At 31.4% G+C, this 23,409-nt stretch overlaps 1 protein-coding gene across 6 annotated transcripts in view; it reads right to left on the bottom strand.

The window, feature by feature from the left end:
- LOC147072384 (cytochrome P450 4C1-like) overlaps window positions 1–23,409 on the bottom strand; it is a 40,578-nt gene that overhangs the window by 534 nt on the left and 16,635 nt on the right. Inside the window, exons 1-8 of one of the 6 annotated variants that reach the window (XR_015070713.1) lie at window positions 15,824–15,962; window positions 10,587–10,696; window positions 9,056–9,146; window positions 6,588–6,773; window positions 5,722–6,104; window positions 4,778–4,846; window positions 3,947–4,116; window positions 1,582–1,761 (exon numbers count right to left, since the gene is read on the bottom strand). Coding sequence is in view for 2 of the 6 variants with exons in the window: in XM_085947712.1 (XP_085803838.1) it covers window positions 1,582–1,761; window positions 3,942–4,116; window positions 4,778–4,846; window positions 5,722–6,104; window positions 6,588–6,773; window positions 9,056–9,146; window positions 10,587–10,640 (1,138 nt within the window). In the remaining 4 variants the exon portion in view is untranslated. Of the gene's footprint in view, window positions 1–1,581; window positions 1,762–3,941; window positions 4,117–4,777; window positions 4,847–5,721; window positions 6,105–6,587; window positions 6,774–9,055; window positions 9,147–10,586; window positions 10,697–15,823; window positions 16,091–21,887; window positions 23,235–23,409 lie in introns of those variants that run through there. The other 5 variants (XM_085947712.1, XM_085947713.1, XR_015070712.1 and 2 more) reach the window with 5 other exon arrangements.

Here is a 23,409-nt window from a genome sequence, read left to right as displayed (position 1 = left end):
CATCTCAGATTTATAGTTATTGGTTACTTTCATTGTGATGCGGATTCAAGTCCTGCCCAATATTGTTTCAAATAGGTATATTTCTGAGTTATCTATGTTCATTAAATAATTCTATATTCTCAGACTTGACCTCTGACTATGTATCATTGTGTGACATTGTGTTTCGTGTGTCATTGATCAGCTGCCACCATATGAATATCCTATATAAATAATATATATTGTAGTATTTCTTTTTCAATATATTAATTTCTGTCATGTGTCAGCATTCTATGGAGTAGCTATCTTTGTAAGTGTATTGTCCCAAATACAGCAGCATATTATCAGATTTTATTGCGCTTATCAAATTGTTCATATAGAACAGGGGGGGGCAAACTGCGGCCCGCCGGGTAATTTTTTGCGGCCCGCCTTCATTAATTGTGCTTCTGATTACGAATAACTTTTTTACATATTTTTTTAAAAATATTGACATTAGATTAAAATTTGAATAATTCGCTGTTTCGTAAATGTATTATCTCAGTACTTCTTTGCGTCTCGTCTCACACTATGTAACCACTATTTTCTACGTTGAACATCGTGCCACATTTAAATACTTTTAACTCCGCGTTGCAAGGAAAAAAAATATATGCCCATGATATGGTAAAAAGTTTGAATGGATTTCAATTAAGACTCAAGTTATTCCTTTGACAAATATCGAATAACAACGTGGACCACTTTCCAACTTTGAAGTTGCTGAATATACCAGAATATAAATTTGAAGAATATGGACAAAGATTTGGTGACTTTCGAAAAATTGAGACAAGTTTAACAATAGTACGCGATCCATTTTCAATAGATATTGATAGTGTACCGACAGAGCTACAACTTGAGATTATTGATCTGCAGTGTGACACTGATTTAAAAGAATTGCATCGTCGTGAAGAAATCTTCAAATTTTACAATGCTCTTAATTCAGACAAATTCGACCAACTTAAAGTAAGAAAAATGTACGTTATTTTCGGATCAACCTATATATGTGAACAAACATTTTCGATCATGAACCTCAATAAAAATTCTTCACAATCAAATATCTCCGATGCCCATTTACAAGCAGTTTTGAGAATATCAACTACAAAATTAACACCTGAATTTTAAAAAATGTTAAAAAATGTACAACAGTTTCATTCTTCTCATTAATTTTTTTGTAATGTTTATTTTTCGTGATAATAAATAGTGCATAAATCTAAAAATGGTATTTTACTTGCGGCCCGCCGCTCATTTTGAATTCTTGAATTTGGCCCTACATCCAAAAAGTTCCCCCCCCCTGATATAGAAGATGCAAGAAAATGTCTTTAAATATTAAATACTGAAGATTATTATACCTCCCGTTTCACTAATCTTGACAGTGATGAAGTGGAAATAGTAAACAAGGCGACAAAACAACAAGAATTAAGTTGTGCTTAATTTTGTGTCATAATGTTGTCACCACAATATAGATATGTATTTCTTTTGTCATTGGAAAACTATCACCATATAAATAAATAGATTGAGCACATAGGCCATTGGGCCAAATACTTTAGTATAACATGGTTAAAGCATCATCACCTATGCAGTTTCTCGGGCCAGAACTAAACGGTATGTAGGCAAACGGATGCCGCTTTAAACAGTTCTCCGGCAAAAATCTGTCAGGATCAAATACATCAGGGTCCGGATAAATATTTGGATTTCTATGCAGGTCGAATATGCTCATTTGAAATATTGTATTTGCGGGAACCGTGCATTGACCTGAAACAAAAGACAATTAGCGTCAGTGAAAACCGATAGTAAAAGCAGAAAATACACATAATATTAGTACATTACAACTCGCTTATTTATGCTCATTGTATACAAAATGGAGAATATCTACAAGCTAGCCCACGATGGTCAAGTGGCTAGACGTCAGACTTATAATGTCGTGGGTCCCGGCTCGGGATGGTCTGGCAAAAATTCACATGTTGTTTTTCAATATGTGTTTGGACCCAAAGTATGGACCTAATAGTTTGAGCGAGTGACTGACATTCATTTCTTGTAAAACAAAAATCAGTTAAAAAACCTCTTCATGAAGCAGTCCAGATCCACATAAGGATTGTAGAGCCAATTTTAAAAAATGTAACATAATATGGACTGAGAAAATACTCTATTAGCTGACATTTTCATAAAGGGTCCAATATCTCGTTTTCAGTTGTTCATTCTTTTGCAATATGGACCTAAGATGGTAAATTTTCCTCCAGATGGAGCCTTCTGTGGTTTCCCTATAAAAATCACTCAAGCAAGTTCCAGCTTGCATAAAAATTAGTGCAGTATTCCTAGAGTTCATTTTTTGCTTCATTGCAATATGTTTAGGCTTCATCATTATAGAAGAAGATTTTCTTCAATTTGTTTGCTATGGACTGATATTATTATTAAGGCCGTACATCAGTTGAGGCACGGGCGATGCGCGGATTGCGGGTCGCGGGTGCAAATGACGCCTGTCAAATGAAATATTATTTGTCATATAAATCCAACATACGTCCATTTTATGTTCTGTTTATTGTTCTATTAGTAACAATAATAATATATTCATTGACATGTTTTCTTTTTAAAGTAAATGGGTAGCGTTTTTAGTCATCTTTACACGATTTAAGAATTAATTGGCCCATCGCCATCACGAAGCAAAGTGACGTGTTTCTAGCTCGACGTTCTCTCAATGAATGCGAGCGAGTCCAAAATTTCGTCGCGCCTACAGTTGAAAATTATTTGCCGTTTCACTGATGCGTCACCTTATTAATATGTAAATGGTTGCATAATTTTCAAGTTCATGTTTTGAATCTTAAAATTTAAGACTATTATTTTAATATAAGCAATAAAATCTAGATTATGGAGAAGGCTGACCAGAAGATTAATTAAATTAAGTGTGTCATGATCTTCAGCCATGATGTACAAACATATTATAAGAAAGAGAAAATGACACTTCTTTTTGGTGTCTGTAAACAATTTATGATATTATTATATTTTCTTTAAATTATTCCAATTCAATATCAAAAAAATTACACATTAAATTAATCAAAATTCTCCTATGATGAAACAGTTTTTATATTTTATAAATAAAAATATTCAACAAACATAACAATAATAAGAGTTACATACAATAAAAACCCAAATGACAGATATCACGATAAAATGGTTATATCAATATTAAGAAAAAGTAATACACGAATCACATTAACCTCATTTATCCAAATTGCGAGTCGCCCACAGAATCTTTTTTATTTCATTTCAGAAAAAGTAGGTATCTACCCAACATTTTAAATGTCACAGTTTAAATGTCATATTCAAAATAAAAAAAACAATCAGGGCACTGGTTTTGAAAAATATCAGGAACATATTATAATTCCACTTAAGGCCATGCATTAGTTGAGGCACGGTCTAAAAAGATCGTTGCCAGGCGATGTGCGGATTGCGGGTCGCGGGTGCAAAAGACGCCTGTCAAACGAAATATTATTTCTCATATAAATCCAACATACGTCCATTTTATGTTCTGTTTATTATTCTATTAGTAACAATAATAATATATTCATTGACATGTTTTCTTTTTAAAGTAAATGGGTAACGTTTTTAGTCATCTTTACACGATTTTAGAATTAATTGGCCCGTCGCTATCACGCAGCAAAGTGACGTGTGTCTGACTCGACGTTCCCTCCATTAATGCGAAGCGAGTACAAAATTTCGTCGCGCGTACAGTTGGAAATTATTTGGCGTTTCACTGATGCGTCACCTTAAGAGATTATGTAGGAGGCACAGAGCAGTGTATATTTGTACAGTGTAGAACTTGTTTCACAGTTTATTGAGGTCAGACAAGTAGAAGATTTTTTAACAGGTATAAAGAGCACAAAGTAAGACAAATTTAGAATTCGAATGGTGACGATGTTATTGATATTACAACATACTTAACTGCACCCGTTCGCTTATTTGCCTGGATATTGAAGGAAAACTTGGATACAGTCGCAGAGTTTCCTTAACGCATCTCTCCAGGTATTGCATTTGTTTGAGTTCGACCATTGTCACCGGACTGTCTTCGTTAAAGTCCTTGAAGATTTCATCAATTTCCCTGACAGCTTTTTCCTAATAAAAGAGAGAAGTTTCAAAATGGATATTAAGATATAGATAAATCATTCTACAGTGGCATCGTGGGTACAGCAAAGTGAAGGTGACACTTTAGACTGATTCACCTATAAATGTAATAATTTTTCATTAAATCAATGGATTTGATAACAATCTCAAATTGAAATAAATGTATGCATAGTCAACTTGACATAATATTAGGAGGTTGACGCATTTTTAATCATTTTTGAACTTGATCGAATGTCGTTATTATGTAAAACTAACTAGTTAAGAGAGCTATACACAGATAAAAGTGCAATAGCAGATGAGTAAAACAGTGACCAACATGGCAACAACACCCATCGTAACTAGAAGTGTTGTCACTTTTTAAATGTAATTGGTATTAAATACAATCTTGCTCTGCCCAAAACTATATTATTTACTATCTCTATTTGCAAAATGTAATTATTCGATGGCATCTTTCACTTTTGTTTCATTGTTACACTGTCAGTCGTGCAACCCGTTTATCGTTGTAAGTTTAGTTAGTTAGTCCTTATTTCTTATTTTTCCGAAAATCAACTAGTATATAAGTCGACTTATTTTAATACATGTTATTACTATGCATAGGGACCTATATTTAATTGTCAACTAAATGGAACAACTGAAATGAAATTCTACTTACTTGCACATCTTTATTGTTTGCTAATGACATCAAGCAGAATGATATAGCTATCGCAGTTGTATCTTGACCCTGAAAAATCACACCATCCAATGAAATCAACCATTATTTTGTACTGAATCACTTCATCTGTCATCTAGACTGGACAATTGCATAGTTACATTATTAATTAGGCACTTGAATATGAATATAGTTTTTTGATGGATGATAGATAAGAGAAATGCATTTTTACAACTTGTCTTTGCATTGGACTAACTTTATAATATTAAATAATACACCCAACAACCATACCAAATTAACCATTAGTGTAGGTTTATAAGTTTTATTAATTATATTCACATTGTATATTTCATTAAAAAGTCTAAAATCGATGTCAATTATTCACAATAACAATGGGACAAACGGCTAGCTTGTGAAGTAATTCTATGAAGTTATACGAGTGGCGTCAATTGAGGGTGCTTACTAGTTGCAAAGCAAAACTGTTTTAAATTAAATAAAAAATACATTAAAACTATGAATTATTCAAAAATCTGAGAAAACAAAATTTTTATGATAAAAATTCCCATAAAAAAGATAATAAGATGAAAGTGTTCAAGGAAGACACATTTTATACCTGTTTTTTTTAGAGACTGTAAGTTTGTCTTTGAATTAAAAAAATAGGTTTTAAAAAAAAAATTGGTACCTACCCATATGTTGATTATTTAAAATTATCAGATAAATTCATCAACATTATACATAATAATGAGTTTAAATAATGATTTGAGTATCTTGATTATGAAACAAGTGGTTTTTCATCGTTTTATTTATCTTCCTAAGAGATATACACCATAAAAATATCAGTAGAATCAAAACTTTGTATTTAACGAATTGGGGTGTTTTAAATACCTATAAAATTAATGATTGTGATTTAAATGTGATTAAAAGGTGATTAAAAAAATATTACAAACCGCAGCCAAAAATGTACCGAGTTCTTCTTTCACTCCGAGCTCATCAATTTCTCCATTTGATTCAGCTATCAACAGTAAATCTATTACCGCTGATATCCTCGAATTACTACTCTCATCATCGGCAGTCGCATTTGATGCATTCTTTAACTCGGAAAATATTTCAGATTTCCGTCTATCTTCTATAGCGTTTGAAACAAAGCTTTCTATTAAGGTCAACGCCTTGTACTGTAGCTTTCCGGCTGTGGTCATATTGAATATCCAAGGATTACTAAGCCACGGTCTTGGGACACGGTATATCAAACAGTCTCCAATATCTTGAAAGGCTTTTAAACATTCATTTAATATGGGACTGTTTGGACTCAACTTAGTTCCTATGGCAGCTTCTACAAATAGATTGGTATGTAAATTTGATAGCTAAACGTCAGTAATTCCATTATTTAACAGGTGGACATACTGCGATTAAACTTCTTATTATGAACTTACTGCTAATTGAAAAAGGCAATTCTTGGAGAGTTAGTGCATTAATTTCACTTTCCAGGGCGGAATAATTTTATGTTATGAATTGATAGATTTAGAGTTGGTGAATTACAAATAACAGTATATTTTATGTTATGTGTACAAAATGTTAAAATAGCTGCCAAAGCTTATTTATAAATAGACACTATGTGCCAATGTGCCAATCTATATAAAAAAAAAATATGGCTATCAATTTAACCACAGTACGAATGTTACTGAATCCTTGAAGAGTTGTAACATTAAGAGTTCATAAGATTTCCTCTTGCTATAGACCTCTTTGTTAGTAACTCACAGAGTATATTGACAGTTTTTCTTTATCTTATCAGTGTCATGCATTTTGATCTTCTTACCAGTTATTACAGCTAGTGACAATCGTAAGGTATGAAGAAGAACATCTATACCATCGTCAGTACCATCTGATTTTATAGAGTCAATCATTTGAATACTGTGTTCATCAAAAATTTTGCAGAATTGAGTGAGAACGTTAAAATGAAATCCAGGATTGAGCATTTTTCTGCGTTTCCACCATTTCTCGCCTGAAAATTAAAATATCACACATTTAAAATATCACATACCTACTTAAAACGATTATTAAATTAATGTAAATTCGTTGGGTCATAAGTAAATAATTACAAGATAAAAAGAACTTTTTATATACAACGTTTTTAAATTTTCTGTTGAATCATATAAACTTGACTTGACTAGCTCAAACGATCAAAAAAAATTGTATTTGACAGAAATAAAACTGAAATGTCATTTTGACACTCATATTGATTTCCATAGTAACGCACGAATATATTAATAATTTAGTTGTTAGGACCTAGCAACCAATAATAGTGGATTGGATCACGGATTTCTTCCGAAATAACTTTTCATACAAAACAGAATTAACTGAAAATGAATTTAATTCTACTTAAAAATGGCTAAAAAAAAGTGCATTGGCATCGTGTTCTGTTACATTCTAAAAGTTTTAAATGTCTAGCTAGTCGGGAAGTTAGTTAAAAATCGATTGCAAGATTTGTACCGGACAAACAACCACCGTACAAATAAGAATATGACCTAATAAAAACGTTGTAAAATGTGAAAACGGTCTTGTGATCTTCTTGATTATAAATATTGTCCTGATCTTAGCCCAGTTGAGAGCCTTTGATCTAATTAAGACATTTAGTATTCAAAATATATGCATGTTACAACAATCATAATTGCCCTTCTTAAATGTATGCTTGCTATCACTAAAAGAATTTAGAAAGGTGTCGGTACATTATTGATAATATAATTATTATGTAGAATTAATTTTGTTACAATCGACATATCATTAAGTACGGTTAAAACTTTCGATGTGAGATAATTCAAATATTACAGGAGAGACAAAAAAAATATTTTATGACATCTCTTAATAACCTGATTTATCCCAAATAAAACATGTAGTTCGGGACATCATCATTAAAATACGTCTGAAGTGATAACTACGTATATTGAATGAATTATGGTGTTATTAAAATAAGACATGTTAAATAACAGATTGCTTTAATTAGTTATATTTTAATTTTGATGGTACATGACTTTTATCAAACTATGTGGTGTAATATCAAAATACAGTACACTCTCAGTAATCCGCTGCTCAATTATCCGACAACTACTATAATCTGCCGTTATTTTTACTAGTTGAAAGCACAAAATCAAGCTCTATAATTCGCCGGTATTTGATTGTCAAATTTAGTAGTCCGCTGTGTACAAGTATGCAACGCAGATGAGACAGGTTTATTTTGGAAACTTCTCCTTCGTAAAACGTACGTTCATCGCGAAGAAAGAAATGTACCAGGGAGGAAAGTGCCAAAGGACCGCATCACAATAATTATGCCGTGCTCCAATGCAACCGGGACACACAAACTGAAGCTTTTGGTCATAGGGAAAGCCAGGAATCCTAAGCCATTCAAAAATATCTGCCTCACTGAACAACTGGTTGTGTCAAGTGATTAACTGTTTAATAATTAGTTTATAAATACGTATAATTTAGTAAATAGTCGACTTTGATAATAAATAAAACCGTTATTTGCTAGTACAAATTTCTCAAAAAAAAAACTATTTTTACGAAATACCTGTTTTAATTTTTACCATATTTTGTATGTATGCACTATAATCCGCCGCTTTCACTAATTGGACACTAGTCTGGTTTTTGGTTTGGCGAATTACTGAGAGAGTCCTGCATATAAAAAAATATGACAAAGCTGTCACATCAGTGGATTTAACAATTCAACAACAATACGTGGACACTACCAGACAGTGAAGTCCCGTGTCGGTAGGCAGGTCATGCGTTGCTTAGGGCCGGCAAACAAAGGAAGGAATATGAATATTATAACTTTTGAGAGCAGTGACAGTTTTCCGTAAGCCAGACGATACAGTTGATTCGTTGAAAACTATCGACATCTTAGTTTAAAAAATAATGGGTGCATTCAAATTCCTGGTAACCTATCCTATTATTCCTATTTTTGTATTGTAATACCCAATGGTGGTTTATCGCACAGGAAAAATGTTCACAGGGGAGCCTCCAAACCTTTCAGTGCCTCAGACGTCCACGTACCTAAAAATACTGCTGTTTAACCTTTTCTATGCCTTATGATATTATTATGGCAGTATCTGACAGGCTGCATATGTTTAACAACACACGTTGAATGTAGAGCGAAGCTCTTACAAAAATCGCTGTAATACCGATAATTTTTGGATTAGTATTTCATAATTATTTAAACAGATGTCACTGTGTGTTTAATTTTTTAGATTATTAGGATGAGTACTTTGTGATAATTATTGTAAAACTCACCCGTGCTTGTTACTAAAGCGCTTTTCAGGAATGGCCGAAGGACTTCGTACAATTCACTTTTTGTAATGTGCTTCTGGCTCGTTAATATAGTCTGGAACAAGTCAATTTTAAGATTTAGCTAATCACCAGTGTGGCAAAGTGTACTGTTTGATATTTGCAATCAATCAATAACAGATGCTGTATCACTATAAATAACTATAATATACTACAATATAATATACTATAATAAGATATAATATACTATAATAAGATATAACTAGCATCACTATAAATATTTGATATACCACAGTATTACAATACAGTTGAACTTGGTTATTACGAGGAAGATGGGACCGACTGAATTTGCTCATTATAAGCGATACTCGTTATATCAGAAAATAGGTATTTTTAAATTAGCGGTCACATAACACAAAAAGTAGCAATTCAAACAAAAATACACAATTAGAATTTTTCCCCGAAACAAGTATGGCATTCATAAACTACAGAAGAAGTTTATTGTAATGAACGTTGGTAGGTACCTACTGACTTCAGCTTGGATTGTTTACATAAAATTTCAACCATATGCGTGGATGGATACTTTTTCAATATTGTCGGCGAAAACACCAATTAGGTATTTAGACACTTACCTAGTCGCGAGTGGAGAACTACAAGGTTCTAAGTGTTTGTCCTTGACGAAACAAAAGTAACAATGTGGCAGCTTAGAATACTAATTCATTGTTGAGTTTATTTTTTCAAGGACAAACACTTAGAACCTTGTAGTATTAGGCTCGTGAAGTGTCATAAACGTAATACGATCCCAGTGGCATCGGTCTACAATCGGATTTTATTGCTTAGGGTCGTTTTGTTGTGTTTTTAAACGATCGACACATTAAGTTTTAAGAAAGTTTTTGACAATATTTTTGCTCGGTATATCCGATAAGTAGCTCGTTTTAAAAAGGGAATAAATGTATGAAGAAACGAATGTTTCCTCATTACATCCGAGATCTCGCTATGTCCGTGATCGTAATAACCGAGTTCGACTGTATTATGTAATTATAGATTTCCCAATTACATAATATCACAGAGTTACTGCAATACCATATACAACCATATATACCAAAGCAAATAAAATGTTTGTATTTTTACAACAACTTGCCAACAAGCGAAAGTTAGCACACATACTATTTTTATTTTTATGACAAATAATCGTGAATTTTAACACTGTGTTTTAGGGTCATCACAATCATTAAATATTTAAACAGTATAGTAAAAGCAAATTATTTGTGTAAAATAAAAGTATGTAGCTATTCAAATAAATAATATTGACATAAGTACACACTTGTAGGTACAATGTATCCCCAGAAAAAGCATTGGGTGTATGAACACTGCTCAAAGAAATGTATGTGTGAAAAAAGTTACGGTTAGGTGACAGCGAAAGTTGCTCAGAGTAAAAAATAAGCAACACATAACAAGGTAAATGTTAAACGACAGCTATCAGATTATGATTACATATTATTATGAAAGTTACATTTAAAAAAAATTAGATACCTACCTTCATATCTTCAGGATTGTAAACGGTGAGGAAACGCCGAGATAAGATCCACATTTTGAACTGCGAATTGAAGCCGTTCGCCAATGTTCTCAACTGGTAGAACAAATGAACTGAAACAAAATAATAATTGAATCAAATAAATTCCTGTGTTTAACACAATCATTGTGTACCTTTTGATTAATTTTTAATTACCACATTTAAATAACATGCTAATTGCATCTAATGGCCGTTTAACGGAGACAAGGCAGCCATGTCGTCTGCGTCGAATGAGTTAATGATAACTTAAAATCCCAATTTGCATCAATACCTAGTATGTACATACACATTGAATACGGCTGTGCATTCCGCATATTAAAAGTGGAATTAGAACATTTAAAAAAATCAATAAAATCAATTGAGGTGCTAAGAATTGAATAAATTTAATCCACAGCACCAATGACACCGATGACAGGGTTGAGTAAATCGACTGCAAGGTTAATTATGCAATTCTATAACTGTTACAAACATTATGTAAATGATATCTCATTCACAAATGGTCCATTATTACTATTATAAAAATTCAATGATAAAATATTGATATTTCCATATGTTTATTAATGTATTTGAAGGTGGAAACGTCAAGTGAAAACATTGAAATTATAATTATAGGTACAGTTGCTATCAAAATAATAACATTTTATAAACCATGATCATGGGATTTACAATAATTATGGCAAATGGGAATAAAATGGTTAAATATATCTTTTCATAAAAAGCAATTAAATTTTTGAATCCGTTGAACCGGTCCCTACTCTTATTTAATTATATGTCACATGCACTCATTAATAGGCCATCCATGGACTGAAACCGTATGCGGCTTAGAACCGTGTGCCATACTACGCTTATCTCTTCTGTTCATGGCAATATATTTTCACAAAGTATATTATAAGCATCTGATCATATTCGTTTATAATATACACTTACACTTACAAATGTAGTGAAAATATAATATTTTCATTAACAAACATCATAAGTTTAGTATGGCACACGGATCTAAACCGCATACGGTTTCAGTCCATGGATGGCCTCTTAATCCTCAACAGCTCAATTAATTGTTTATAATCGGTTTATATTAAATTGGTAATTTATTGAAAGATGAAAAATATCTGTTGAAATTTATTTTGAATCTATTGACACCAAAGAAGTTGAACAACACCTACTATATAAGAAAATAGTATATAGATAGAGCTTAAATTTATGAAAGTGATGCTAAGAAGAGGATTAACGATTAAATTAGCTGCAAGACACTTTGCATTGTATACTTGGATTTATCTGAAGTGATGCTAAGAAGAGGATTAACGATTAAATTAGCTGCAAGACACTTTGCATTGTATAATTGGATTTATCTGTAGCAAACTTCACACTGTTATCGCTCATATCAACTGTCAAAAACCGCAAGCATTTCAAAACAATTTAAGACTCACTAATCCAGTCAAATCTGTAGATTATTAAATGTGCAGATTTTGCCAAGAAAAACCCTGAAACTTGAATTTGCTATGAATGGATAGTAGTATGTTTAATATGTGTCAGAACCATAGCTATGAAACTATATCTGCCTGCGAAAGGACAAACCATTGACAATAATATTATATTAACTACATAATATTATTATGTAGGCAGCCAAAAACACCAAACGATCATTATTAAGAATAACCAACAAGAATAAACAATCACAAAAATTACAAATCTTCCAATGACCAGAATCCATTCTGTTTTTTCAATATTTTATCATAATGTCTCGATAAAGGTTGGCAGGACACTTATAATTTATAATACGTGTATAAATAATTATCGGTAAAAAAAAATTGTTTTCATAACATATTTGACATTGCAACACTGAAACAGTAATTGCGTGTGTCGTAAAATATACAGTTAACTACGCAGTCTATTGTATTAGCCGTAATCATTAGCTTCAACTATTGCGAGAACATCAAAATCTCTTAATAATTATTTCCTAAAAAAAGATCAACGAAAGAAGAAAGACATCATAATTATTTCTGAATTGACAGTTGAATATCATGTTTTTAAATGACCAATTATTTCGGTCGACAGAAGATTGCTGCAATAACAAATTGTTTCAAAAAAATATTTCTAGTTTCCACAATAATTATTAGGCTGAAACCAAATTCCTGTGGTCACACAAAAACCACAGCTGTAATAAAATTGTCATTTGTCTATAGGCCCATCAAAAGAGTATATATCAAAACCTACTTTTCTTCTAATATAATATCAATATTGATATTCTTTTGTGAATTCAATACTAATTTTCCTCTAATACAAAATTTAAATGCTGATTGGTGATTACCATGCATTTATTTTCAACGTAGTTTGTTTAACATTTTAGTGCCAGATGGAGCATATAAGTAAGCATTTTGTTTTAATTGAATGTTAATATTCTGTTAATAAATAAATTAGTAAATAATATATCAATTTATAAATACACTGTTCTCAAGTTAATAATATGACAATTTTATTGTTTTTAGTCGACGTATCAAAAATATTCAACCCTCGCAGTGTGATTAGTAATATAATTTTTTTTAACGCATATCAAAATAAATAATATGCACCGTAAAATTTAAATTCTTTTTTAAATAAAAAAAAATAATATAGATATTATAATATTATTCTTTTTAATACTACAACATGTCATGCCCCCCCAATGACAGTAGTAGAAGTGAAACAATCACATAAATGTATTGTGTTCCCACTGAGTCGAACCTGGAGCCACCGGATGAAAGGCCGCCTGACAAAGATTAGACCAATGAAGCTTCAAATTTGGTTAAACAGCCATTCCGCAGGACTATATGAAGCACATAGTTTCAAAACTCCCTAAAATGATTTTTGGTAGTTTTGAGAATAATGAGAAAAACTCATATCTATTAAATCTGTGAACTTTATGTATTTATTGTTTAATTCGTACATTCTAAAGAGTATTTTGGCTTATCCATTTTAGGGGTATTTGAAAAAAAAACCCAACTATTTTAGCGGGTTTTGAAATTTACCCTAATTTTTGAACATACATATGTATTGACGGTTTTTGGCGTTTTTTAAAATTTAATCTTTGGCCATCATATAGGTAACAAAAATATCCATCTAAATACATATCTAACTCAAAATTTTCAAAACCAAATTAGGGGGATTTGAAACTAGGAGCTTCATATATAAATTTTGTTTGTTTTTAAATACCCACAACATTTTTTATATATTTATATTTATTTATATCTAAATAGTATATTTTTATTAAAATAAGTATATTATTCGATAGTTCAGTATCGATGCTATTTCTTCCGATATGTCTTTTCTAAGTATTTTTAAAAATAAAATATTGAATAAATTGATTTGAAAAACAAATTTTTAATGTATCAACAGGTGCCAGTGCTTAATTACAATTTTTTAAATATAGTTCCCGCCAAAAATTTTACATTTCCTAAATCTATCCACCCTAACATATTATAATATAATAAAAAACAAATTACATGAAAAAACCAATTAAAATAATAAAAAAAATGTTTATCATACCGGGTCCATGGATAAAATCAAGAACATTTCCAATGACTGGAAAACCATCAGGTCCGTGAACTTTATCGAATAACTTTCCATTTTCAGTATTATGTATACAATAATCTATCAAATAGAAAATTGATACAACAATCAACACACCGATCAATACAATTGTCAACATTCTCAAAAATTCTAAGATGCCATGCAAATGAACTGCTGTGATCAACTGAACTCAAAATTTGGGTAACGGTATAATTAGTATTAATATTAAGGAAAAAATACAGGCAGTGGAAGACGTGAATATGGTAAGATGGTGTATGTATTAATAATCTGCTCAATGATTCTCAAAATTTTGTGGCCTTGGCTCAGACAAAGAGCAACATTTCATTGACCCACTTTCACTTTCCTTTTTTTGGCAGTTATACAGCCTGCATTACATAATAGTGGTACAGACTGGAGTGATGTGGGCCACCAATCAATCAATAAGATTTAATAAGGGTACATAGGCACTCATCTTCTTAAATTAAAGTATTTATATTTGGTATTGATAATTTTGTTATCAGATATGATATACATCATCCACCAATTTCATGATTCCAACAGGGTTCACTTATGAATTTTACTGAAAATATTTTTCAGTAAAAATGTGATAAATTACTTTAATTTAAAAAAAAATTACAATATTTTTTTTACTAAACATTATAGTTTAGCCCCATAAAGAGTAGTAGCTGGTAGAGTGTATTTTTAAAACGGTAAGTACAGGTGTGAATCCCACGTCTAGCAATAATAATAACATGTTGTTTTTTCAATGTGTTTAAGAGCAAAGACTTCAACACATTGGGAGAATGATTTCCAACAATTCCTTATTGATAAAAAAAACTTTCACAATATGGAAGCCTGCGAAGAAAAAATACCAATTTACATTTCTTCTACCTTTGCCGTTATTTGAGCAAAAATATAACCAGAAACTTAAACGGTTCAGATCAGTGGTCCGCAAACTTTGAAGTTTTGCTGTGGTAAGCAATCACAATCTTATAAAAATAAAAATTGAGAAATGCTAACTTTTCTCAATAATTTATGGGTGCCAATAAAATTTTATTGCTCTTTATAAAAATAATTTCAACAGTCTTGATTTTGTCACTACATTAGCGACCATTTGGCGGAAATTTTTTAAAACCTTTTATAATAAAACAATTGACAGATGAATTGAAGTACCAAAATGGAGAGTTATTACTAAACATTGACATAATATAACATTATAATGCTTAAGGAAGTGACAAGTTACAATGTGAAGAATGATTGTTGCCTATAATAACACAATTGATTTGGAAAAAAAATTCAGTAGGAATTCAATTCCACCCATCCCATTAAATTGCTATGTTTTAAATTGAATGCTAGCTGCCCAATACTGCTACCTATGAGAACAAAATTTGGTGTGGTGTGAGACATATTTGTATACTAGTTTAATTAGGAATTGATTCTTCAGTGCGTAATGCAAATGACAGTGCGTAATGTAAATAACACTACAATAATTTGTTTTGAAAACCTATCATCGAGTGTTCGGTAGAAATAATGTATTTAAAAAATGTAATTGTTTTAGATGTGACAAAAATGTTTTATACACATACTATATCTCAAAGTACCCTTTTATATCAATACCATTTTTACAGTTAAGTAGACGGTAGGTACCTACTTACATGAAATTTCTTCACAAAGTATCACACGTCATATTCTGACCTCAAAGCATAAAGCAAACACAAGGTCGTGTCATGTACCATATTTCTTGCATCATCAAAACTTGCGTAGATCGCTCTTGTAACATCGTTGAAAAGTAAAGAACCGTGTTCGACAATGGTAGAATCCAAAGGGCTGTGCCGTGAGAGCATGGAGTTTCACCCTCTCAAATAGTTGACAACCATCCTTGAAAAATGTACATCTCACAGCGTGATGGCTTTATGTGCCATCTGGGAGAATATAGACGAACAAAATGAAACATAATAATATATTAATATTATATCATTAATTTAACTATCATTTACATAGTAGAAACAAGTTCATCATAATGTTTTTGAAACAATATTTTATTTATTTTAAACTGTAGAATTAACCAAAAGTTTGTTTCAAAACCATTAAATCTTATTTGCATGAAAATCTAGGTTAGTAAATTATTTTCAAACACATCTAAAAGCATCATGGTTTCTATAGAAGGTCTCTTCTATACTGTTTAGCAAAATATAATATCTTTAACAACAAATGTATCAAAGACAATCTCAGCATTAACCATTTAACCTAAAATTCAATTGGTTGATTTATTTATCAAAGTAAATTTCAATATCTTTATGAAGACCCATCTTGTAAAAAGAAGCAAGGATTCACAATAAATTTTTAATAAAAAAAAATATATGAAGGTATACAGTATGTTAAAGTAGAATTCCTTCATGCAAACAAAAACTCCTTTTTGCCTGTTCACTGGTGGAGCGGATGACACTTTGAGAAACACTGCTAGTTAATAACGAATACGGTTGGCAGTTTGGTAATGTCCCAAATTTAAACGCAAACCAGTTTTTGTTTTACAGTGGTGCTCATTTTAAAATTTTGGTGGCAATCGACAGGAAGTCTCCATGCCTTAAAATATATGAGGCCAACAGGTAATTAGGTTCCGCCGTTTTGCACATCCAAATTATGTGGTTATTATTTAAATTGATTCAAAATTGTTAAATTATTCCCATTAAATTGAGTAATGGGGAACTTTTTGAGCCTAATGTAGTGCTACTAAGGGAAATTCGTCTTATTATGGTAAGTCCTGTTGAATGTGCTTTTTGATTTTTTTTTAATAATTCAGTTTTTATTTGATTTAAAAATTATAGAAATTTCTTGACTGATAAATAAATGTGTTTAACTTGAAATCCTTTTAGTTAAGTAGAGTTTTTTAATTGTAAGTTTATCTTTCAATTAAAATAAAATCACAGAAAAAAAAACATATTATCTATTTATGTCATGTTTTTAATTTGTGTTTGATTCAGTTCAAGGACGAGGAACAGTGGATTGAACGAATAGCAAACATGGTAAAAATCTATTAATATAATCTCCGCCCTGTTAAGACCCATATGCTCCGCTTAGGAGTGAAAATGATAATTAACTTTTTTTTATTTTCATTTAAAACAATAACATAATATAAAAATATCGGTAAAATATATTAATTCTCGTCTTTTGTATTTCCAGTAAATTTATATTGCAGTATGCCTTTGTTACTTTGTAACTTTGCTTTAAACCAGATATTCCAGTTTGCAATCGAACCGAATATACGGTTTCACTGGAAAAAAAAAATAATATTGCAATAAATAGTAGCATCTTTTAGTAGGTAATAATCGAGTCTTGATCTTAGGTATTTGCAAAAGTACCTACACAATATTACAAAATCTGTCAATACAAACCTCCACTCTGTGGAGGCCCATATGATCCTACCAGGATCGGACATGGTCGAAAAAAAAAAAAATATTTTTATCAAATTATTTTGATTATTTTACCAAAAAAATATTGAATATGAACAAACAGTCATAATAATGACATACACATTTAAATATTAAGCATTATACTCATTCTGCTTATAAACTTATAAAATGGGTAGTCCATGGGTTTTGAAATGATTTTTATTATTTTCTGGAACAAATTAATTATTCAAATGTGCTGTAGTGCGTCTGTAAAAAATTACATGCTGTTTTTCAATATGTGTGTTTGATCCAGAGCAAGGACCCGATGAAATTTATTCAGTGTATCTAACAACCATTTGTCGTAAAAAAAATCTGCTATTTATTATATAACCTCCATTCTGTTTAGAATATGGCCTGCGTTTAGTACCAAAAATAGTAATTTACTCTTTTTTTAATTATTAAAAAATTATAATATCTCAAACTCTAAAAAATAGATGCCTTTCGTGGAAAACATTTTCAGAACCACTGCTCATTTCTAAAACCCTATAATCCAATCCAACAACTCTTATTCTTTATTGATAATAATCTAGCATAGTTCCAAGGCCAACTAGTTTTTTCACATAGGCCAAAAATAAACTACCTCTGTAATCATTATTACAATGAGCTCTTTGCGTGAGTGTTCACATTGTTTCAACAAGGCAATGATCTTTAAATGAGTTCATATTATTCATAAAATATGGATTAAATAGATAACACTATATTGTTATTGTTTTTGAAATGGTACCCAGATACATACTTAATTTCTTGTATACTTTAGTTTTTTATACTTTTCATACTTTTTTTTTAGTTAAATGATTGATTTTAATAACGATTCTCTTTTTACAATTAGTATTTTATTAACCATACCACCAGAAAAGGAGAAAAAAGTGGAGAATTTATTAAAACTGCTACAACTTTTATGTTTCCAAAACTTGTGTAGGTATTGAAACACTTCAATTTAAACTCATATTTTTAAATATGCGTACCTAGGGTTTTAAGAAATATCTTAAAAATAAAACATTTTTACTAAAGACAAGCGGCGTCATATTGCCATATCACACCTCACCGAAAAATGTTGTATCGAAAATATATGGCCGTATATGTAGTACTGAAATAAAATTCATGTCTAAATAAAACACGGTTCTTGTCGGTTAACACTTTACAGGGAACCCGCAGCAAACAAATTTTGAAAATAGCCGATATACCTACTGGATTATTTGTTAGGTTAGATTAGGTTAGGATTTCATTCTTGAATTCATGAATTTTGCCAAAATTAGCTATGAAAATTGAATTAATGTTCATATTGAATCATATAAAATTGGAGACCGTATATTATACGGTCATCTCTTTCCGATAAGAAAACTCACGGCAAACTGTGCCACAATGAAATGTTTTACGTATAATTTACATGTAACTGTCAAATTGACGCCAATTGTCTCCAATGGGTTAATAACACAGGCCAAGACGGTAAACCAATTATTTATTTTTGATTTTGTTGTCATATGTCTATGACAACAATGGGACAAAATACGAAAGATGCAATTTAATGCATTAATGTTTTTAATAATCAATAAATAATTTATATTTTTTTTAATTCAAAGGTGAAGCTACAATTAAATTGTAAATAATGTATGTTTATTTTGAGCTGTCATCATAACATATACTTCTCTTCCTATGTTTGAAAATGTTATGGTTTCCCAGTTCTTACAGCAAAATCTAATGTCAGATCTGGCATCTTTGATCACAATTGATATAGTAAACTTCATCTATTTTACTCTGAGCAATATTCAGTGTTAGCGATACCAAAAACTTTTTGATGACAACTGTAATAAATAATATGTTATACACTTATACAGTGATTCCCTTGTCATCTCACATGTAAAAAATGTGATATAGATAGATATAGATACGAGGGTGGGTCAATAAGTCCTTAGAAAAGCCGACAGCTGGCGCGACTAGTACTGTAAGCGGTTTGTTTTCATGCAGCGGCACTACCGATTCAGTATGCTGCGAAGTTTCAATCAGATTGGTCGGGTTGTTGTTTGTTTCTCGTACATTTAAAAAAAAAATTTGCTTGTGGAAAATGGAAAAATGGAAAATGGAGAAAATTGAGTGTAGAGCTGTTATTAAACATTTTAATATAAAAGGGTTAACAGCAAAGGAAATAAAAAATGAGTTGGATTTAGTTCACGGCATATCTGCTCCTTCGCTTGCAACTATTTATAACTGGTTAAATGAATTTAAACGTGGTCGTACATCAACAAAGGATGAACCACGCTCAGGACGTCCTGTAGAGGTGACTACACCAGAAATGATCAATAAAATCCACGATATGGTGTTAAGTGACCCAAGATTAAAGTTGAGTGAGATAATTGAGGTTACAGGGATCTCAAAAGGTAGCGTCATTTCTATTTTACATGACAAATTGGGCATGAAAAAAATTTCTGCAAGATGGGTGCCGCGTTTGCTCACAGTCGACAATAAACGCAATAGGGTGGTGGCCTCTAAAGCCCTGTTGTCGCTCATGCAACGCAATCCGGATGAATTTTTTCGTCGCTTTGTGACTGTAGATGAAACATGGATACACCACTATACTCCTGAGATGAAAGAACAGTCAAAGCAGTGGATTGCGAAAGGCGAACCATGTCCAAAGAAGGCGAAAACCGTAAAATCAGCTGGTAAGGTTATGGCTACTGTATTTTGGGATGCACGTGGAATTATTTTCGTTGACTATTTGGAAAAAGGAAAAACAATAACAGGGAATTATTATGCATCTTTATTGGACCAGCTAAAAAACAAAATTGAAGAAAAACGGCCTCATTTAAACAGGAAAAAAATCCTCTTTCATCAGGACAATGCCCGTGTTCACACATGTTTACGATCAATGGCTAAAATTGAAGAATTGAAGTTCGAATTGGTCGACCACCCACCGTATTCGCCAGATTTAGCCCCCAGTGACTTTTTCCTTTTCCCAAACTTAAAAAAATGGCTAAGTGGACAAGGTTTTTTTTCAAATGAAGAAGTCATCGATCGGACAAATGCTTATTTTGAGGACCTTCCGAAAACTTATTTTTCTGACTGTTTAAAAAAAATTGAGAAACGTCTAACCAAGTGTATTGAGCTCCAAGGAGATTATGTTGAGAAATAAAAAAAAAATACAAAAATAAAAACTGTTTTAATGCTTTTTTCTAAGGAATTATTGACCCACCCTCGTAGTAAGGGAAACATAAACTGATGTGGTTGAGTTATCTAGAAAGAGGTACAACTTTGCCGATGTTCAAGCAGGAGGAAGCTTGTTGCAGACAAAGGGTAGAGGAGATGCTTCCTAGAGCCATATGAGTTGTAATACTTTGACATTGAAATTATTTAGTTTATCAAACAGATTAAGTAAGACATTGGTGGATAGTCATTCATTAGTTCATGACTCGTTCTAGCCGATTGAGTTAAACAGATCGAAACGAATGGCCTTCGATTCCTGGTGAGGTCACAATATGGATGTGATTTTCTCAAAACTGAGAAGTTTGTGATTGTTTCACTTATATTACTAATTACACTACTGTTTCACAAGATGAAAATCTCAGCTCTAACAAAAAATGGTATTATTCCATTTTGTAAAAAATATATTGAAGTCATATCGAATAATGCAGTAGGTACCTAATTAATTATACTGCAGAAAAAATGGTTCTGTATTCTAAATTTTAAAATCTAAAATCTAACCACCTACCTATCTTTTCACCAACTGTGCCCTTACATCTGAGTGTCATTACGCTATCCAAGTCACGAAAGATCAAATCTCTCTCCTCTTTCAACTTACATGTCACCTCGTAGTTCACCGCGTCTGTGTAACTCGGTCATATTGAATGTTGGAATGGATTTTAGTTTTATTATAAGTCATTCATGACGCATTCACTTACAAAATGGTTTGACTAACATATGAACAACCTCTGACTCACAAGTTTTAAATCAGTCATATACAAAATGATGGCTTGTCTACTGGTGTGGTAGTGTAGTGCAGGTTTATAGTATTTAATATATCAATTTTATTATACAAATAAAAGAATAACAATCTTAAAATATAACAAACTAACTATTGAATCATGTATAAATGCATATTCCAATTCTGTATGTGAAAGGAAAATGGAGATAAGTCTAAAATCAATGCTTTACAGGGGAGTTAAAATAAGTTTTTGAGCTTTGGACAATTTTGTATAAGAAGCTCTCTGTTCCTGTATGAAATTTCATCCCTTTTCTCCTTTGTGCAAATATGCATTTATTGTTCAATTGACATTTATACAACTAGGGATGTCATCAAAGTATGCATACTTGACTGGTATTGAAATAAATGTATTGAAACAAAGAGGCTACTAGTTTCAAAGTCGGTAACCTCTATTTTTACTTCTTTTCATATTTTCTTAACCCTTTGGCTGCTACGATATTGTGCAAAATCGGGTCGAGGATTGCTACCAATAATTGTCGATAAATTAAAGTATTGTATTATTTTTAGACACCTTACCACTCTAATTGATTCTGCGAAATCGGAATATTATGAAAACACGTTTCGTAATTAATTTATCGTTTTAAATAGATAATGAGGCAATTAGATATCCCGAGCTGCATCTACTGTTAAAAGTAATTGACATAGTTCTTTCTCGCTCCATCATACGGGCGATCGCGAGAGCGAGCGAAATGCACGATCCGCACATAGAGTTTTAGTCATAGTACCAGTTATTGGAAACGATCGGTTATCCCACACGAGGGATAATAGTTACAAAGTAGTGGAATTAGGAAACTACCCGGCTGAAAAGAAAAATTTTGCATGGTGGCCTCGTTAAAAGATCTCGTACAATATGCGTGATTTGTGAAAAAGGTCTTCATGGTGTTTGTTTATTGGAACATTTAAAATATGTATTGCAAATGATTTTATTTCATTATTTTTTTATAAATGAAACTGTTTTTATATAGCACAAATGCACTTTACTTTAAACACTGAGTTGAGTAAAAGACTTTCTCATTGGTTCAAACCCATAAAATAAAATAAAGCATTGTCCTTCCACCAAGAATTTGACTGTAAACAAATTTTTATATTGTAAACTGAAATTTGTATTTGGAATTGTTTTTATTATAAAAAGGGTGATGCCATGAAAAAAATATACAATAGTTATAAGTTCTAAACCTACCCAGTCACAAAACATATATGAATCGGGTTATATTACACAACAATAAAACTAAATAGATAAAACAATGTTTCGTACCACTGGTGCAGTAGTATGTTCCCAAATTAACTTAACATTTCAGGCATTAAAAGCAAAACGACGATTGTTGTTAGCATTTCTGGCCATTATCAAAAACAACGATATATCGTTGTATATAAATATACAACGATTGTACGTAAAATTTTACGTATATATCGGTATCGACAGGTATCAAATAATAATCCTTGCCCAAGAGACCTTATTTTTAGGTCCACACTGTAAAAATTTCACAAGAGACGAAGAAAGGTATCAAAACTTATTTTCAATTTTCAGACATCTCCCTCTTTCTTTCACATACAGAATTATTATAGTATTAAGTTTAAGGCTGCAACTTTCTATCCCCGTAACTGAATATATCACATTTCAATTGTATCTTTGAACATCTCCTGTAAAATTAATGAAAAAAATTGGCATCAATATGGAATATAACAGCAGTTATCAAGAAACAAACTATCAAAATATAATTTTAGTATGAACCAAACCATCATAAATCGTCCGGTTTTCGAATTTAGAACTAAGTTCATCACGGTATAAAAATTATTGAATGACATGTCAAATATT

The sequence above is a fragment of the Rhyacophila brunnea genome, unplaced genomic scaffold, assembly GCF_057557595.1.
Source record: "Rhyacophila brunnea isolate RB1 unplaced genomic scaffold, BYU_Rbru_1.0 scaffold_2, whole genome shotgun sequence".
Classification (NCBI taxonomy): Eukaryota; Metazoa; Arthropoda; class Insecta; order Trichoptera; family Rhyacophilidae; genus Rhyacophila; species Rhyacophila brunnea.
The sequence above is the reverse complement of the archived record's forward strand: the minus strand, read 5'-3'. Positions and strand labels throughout refer to the sequence as shown.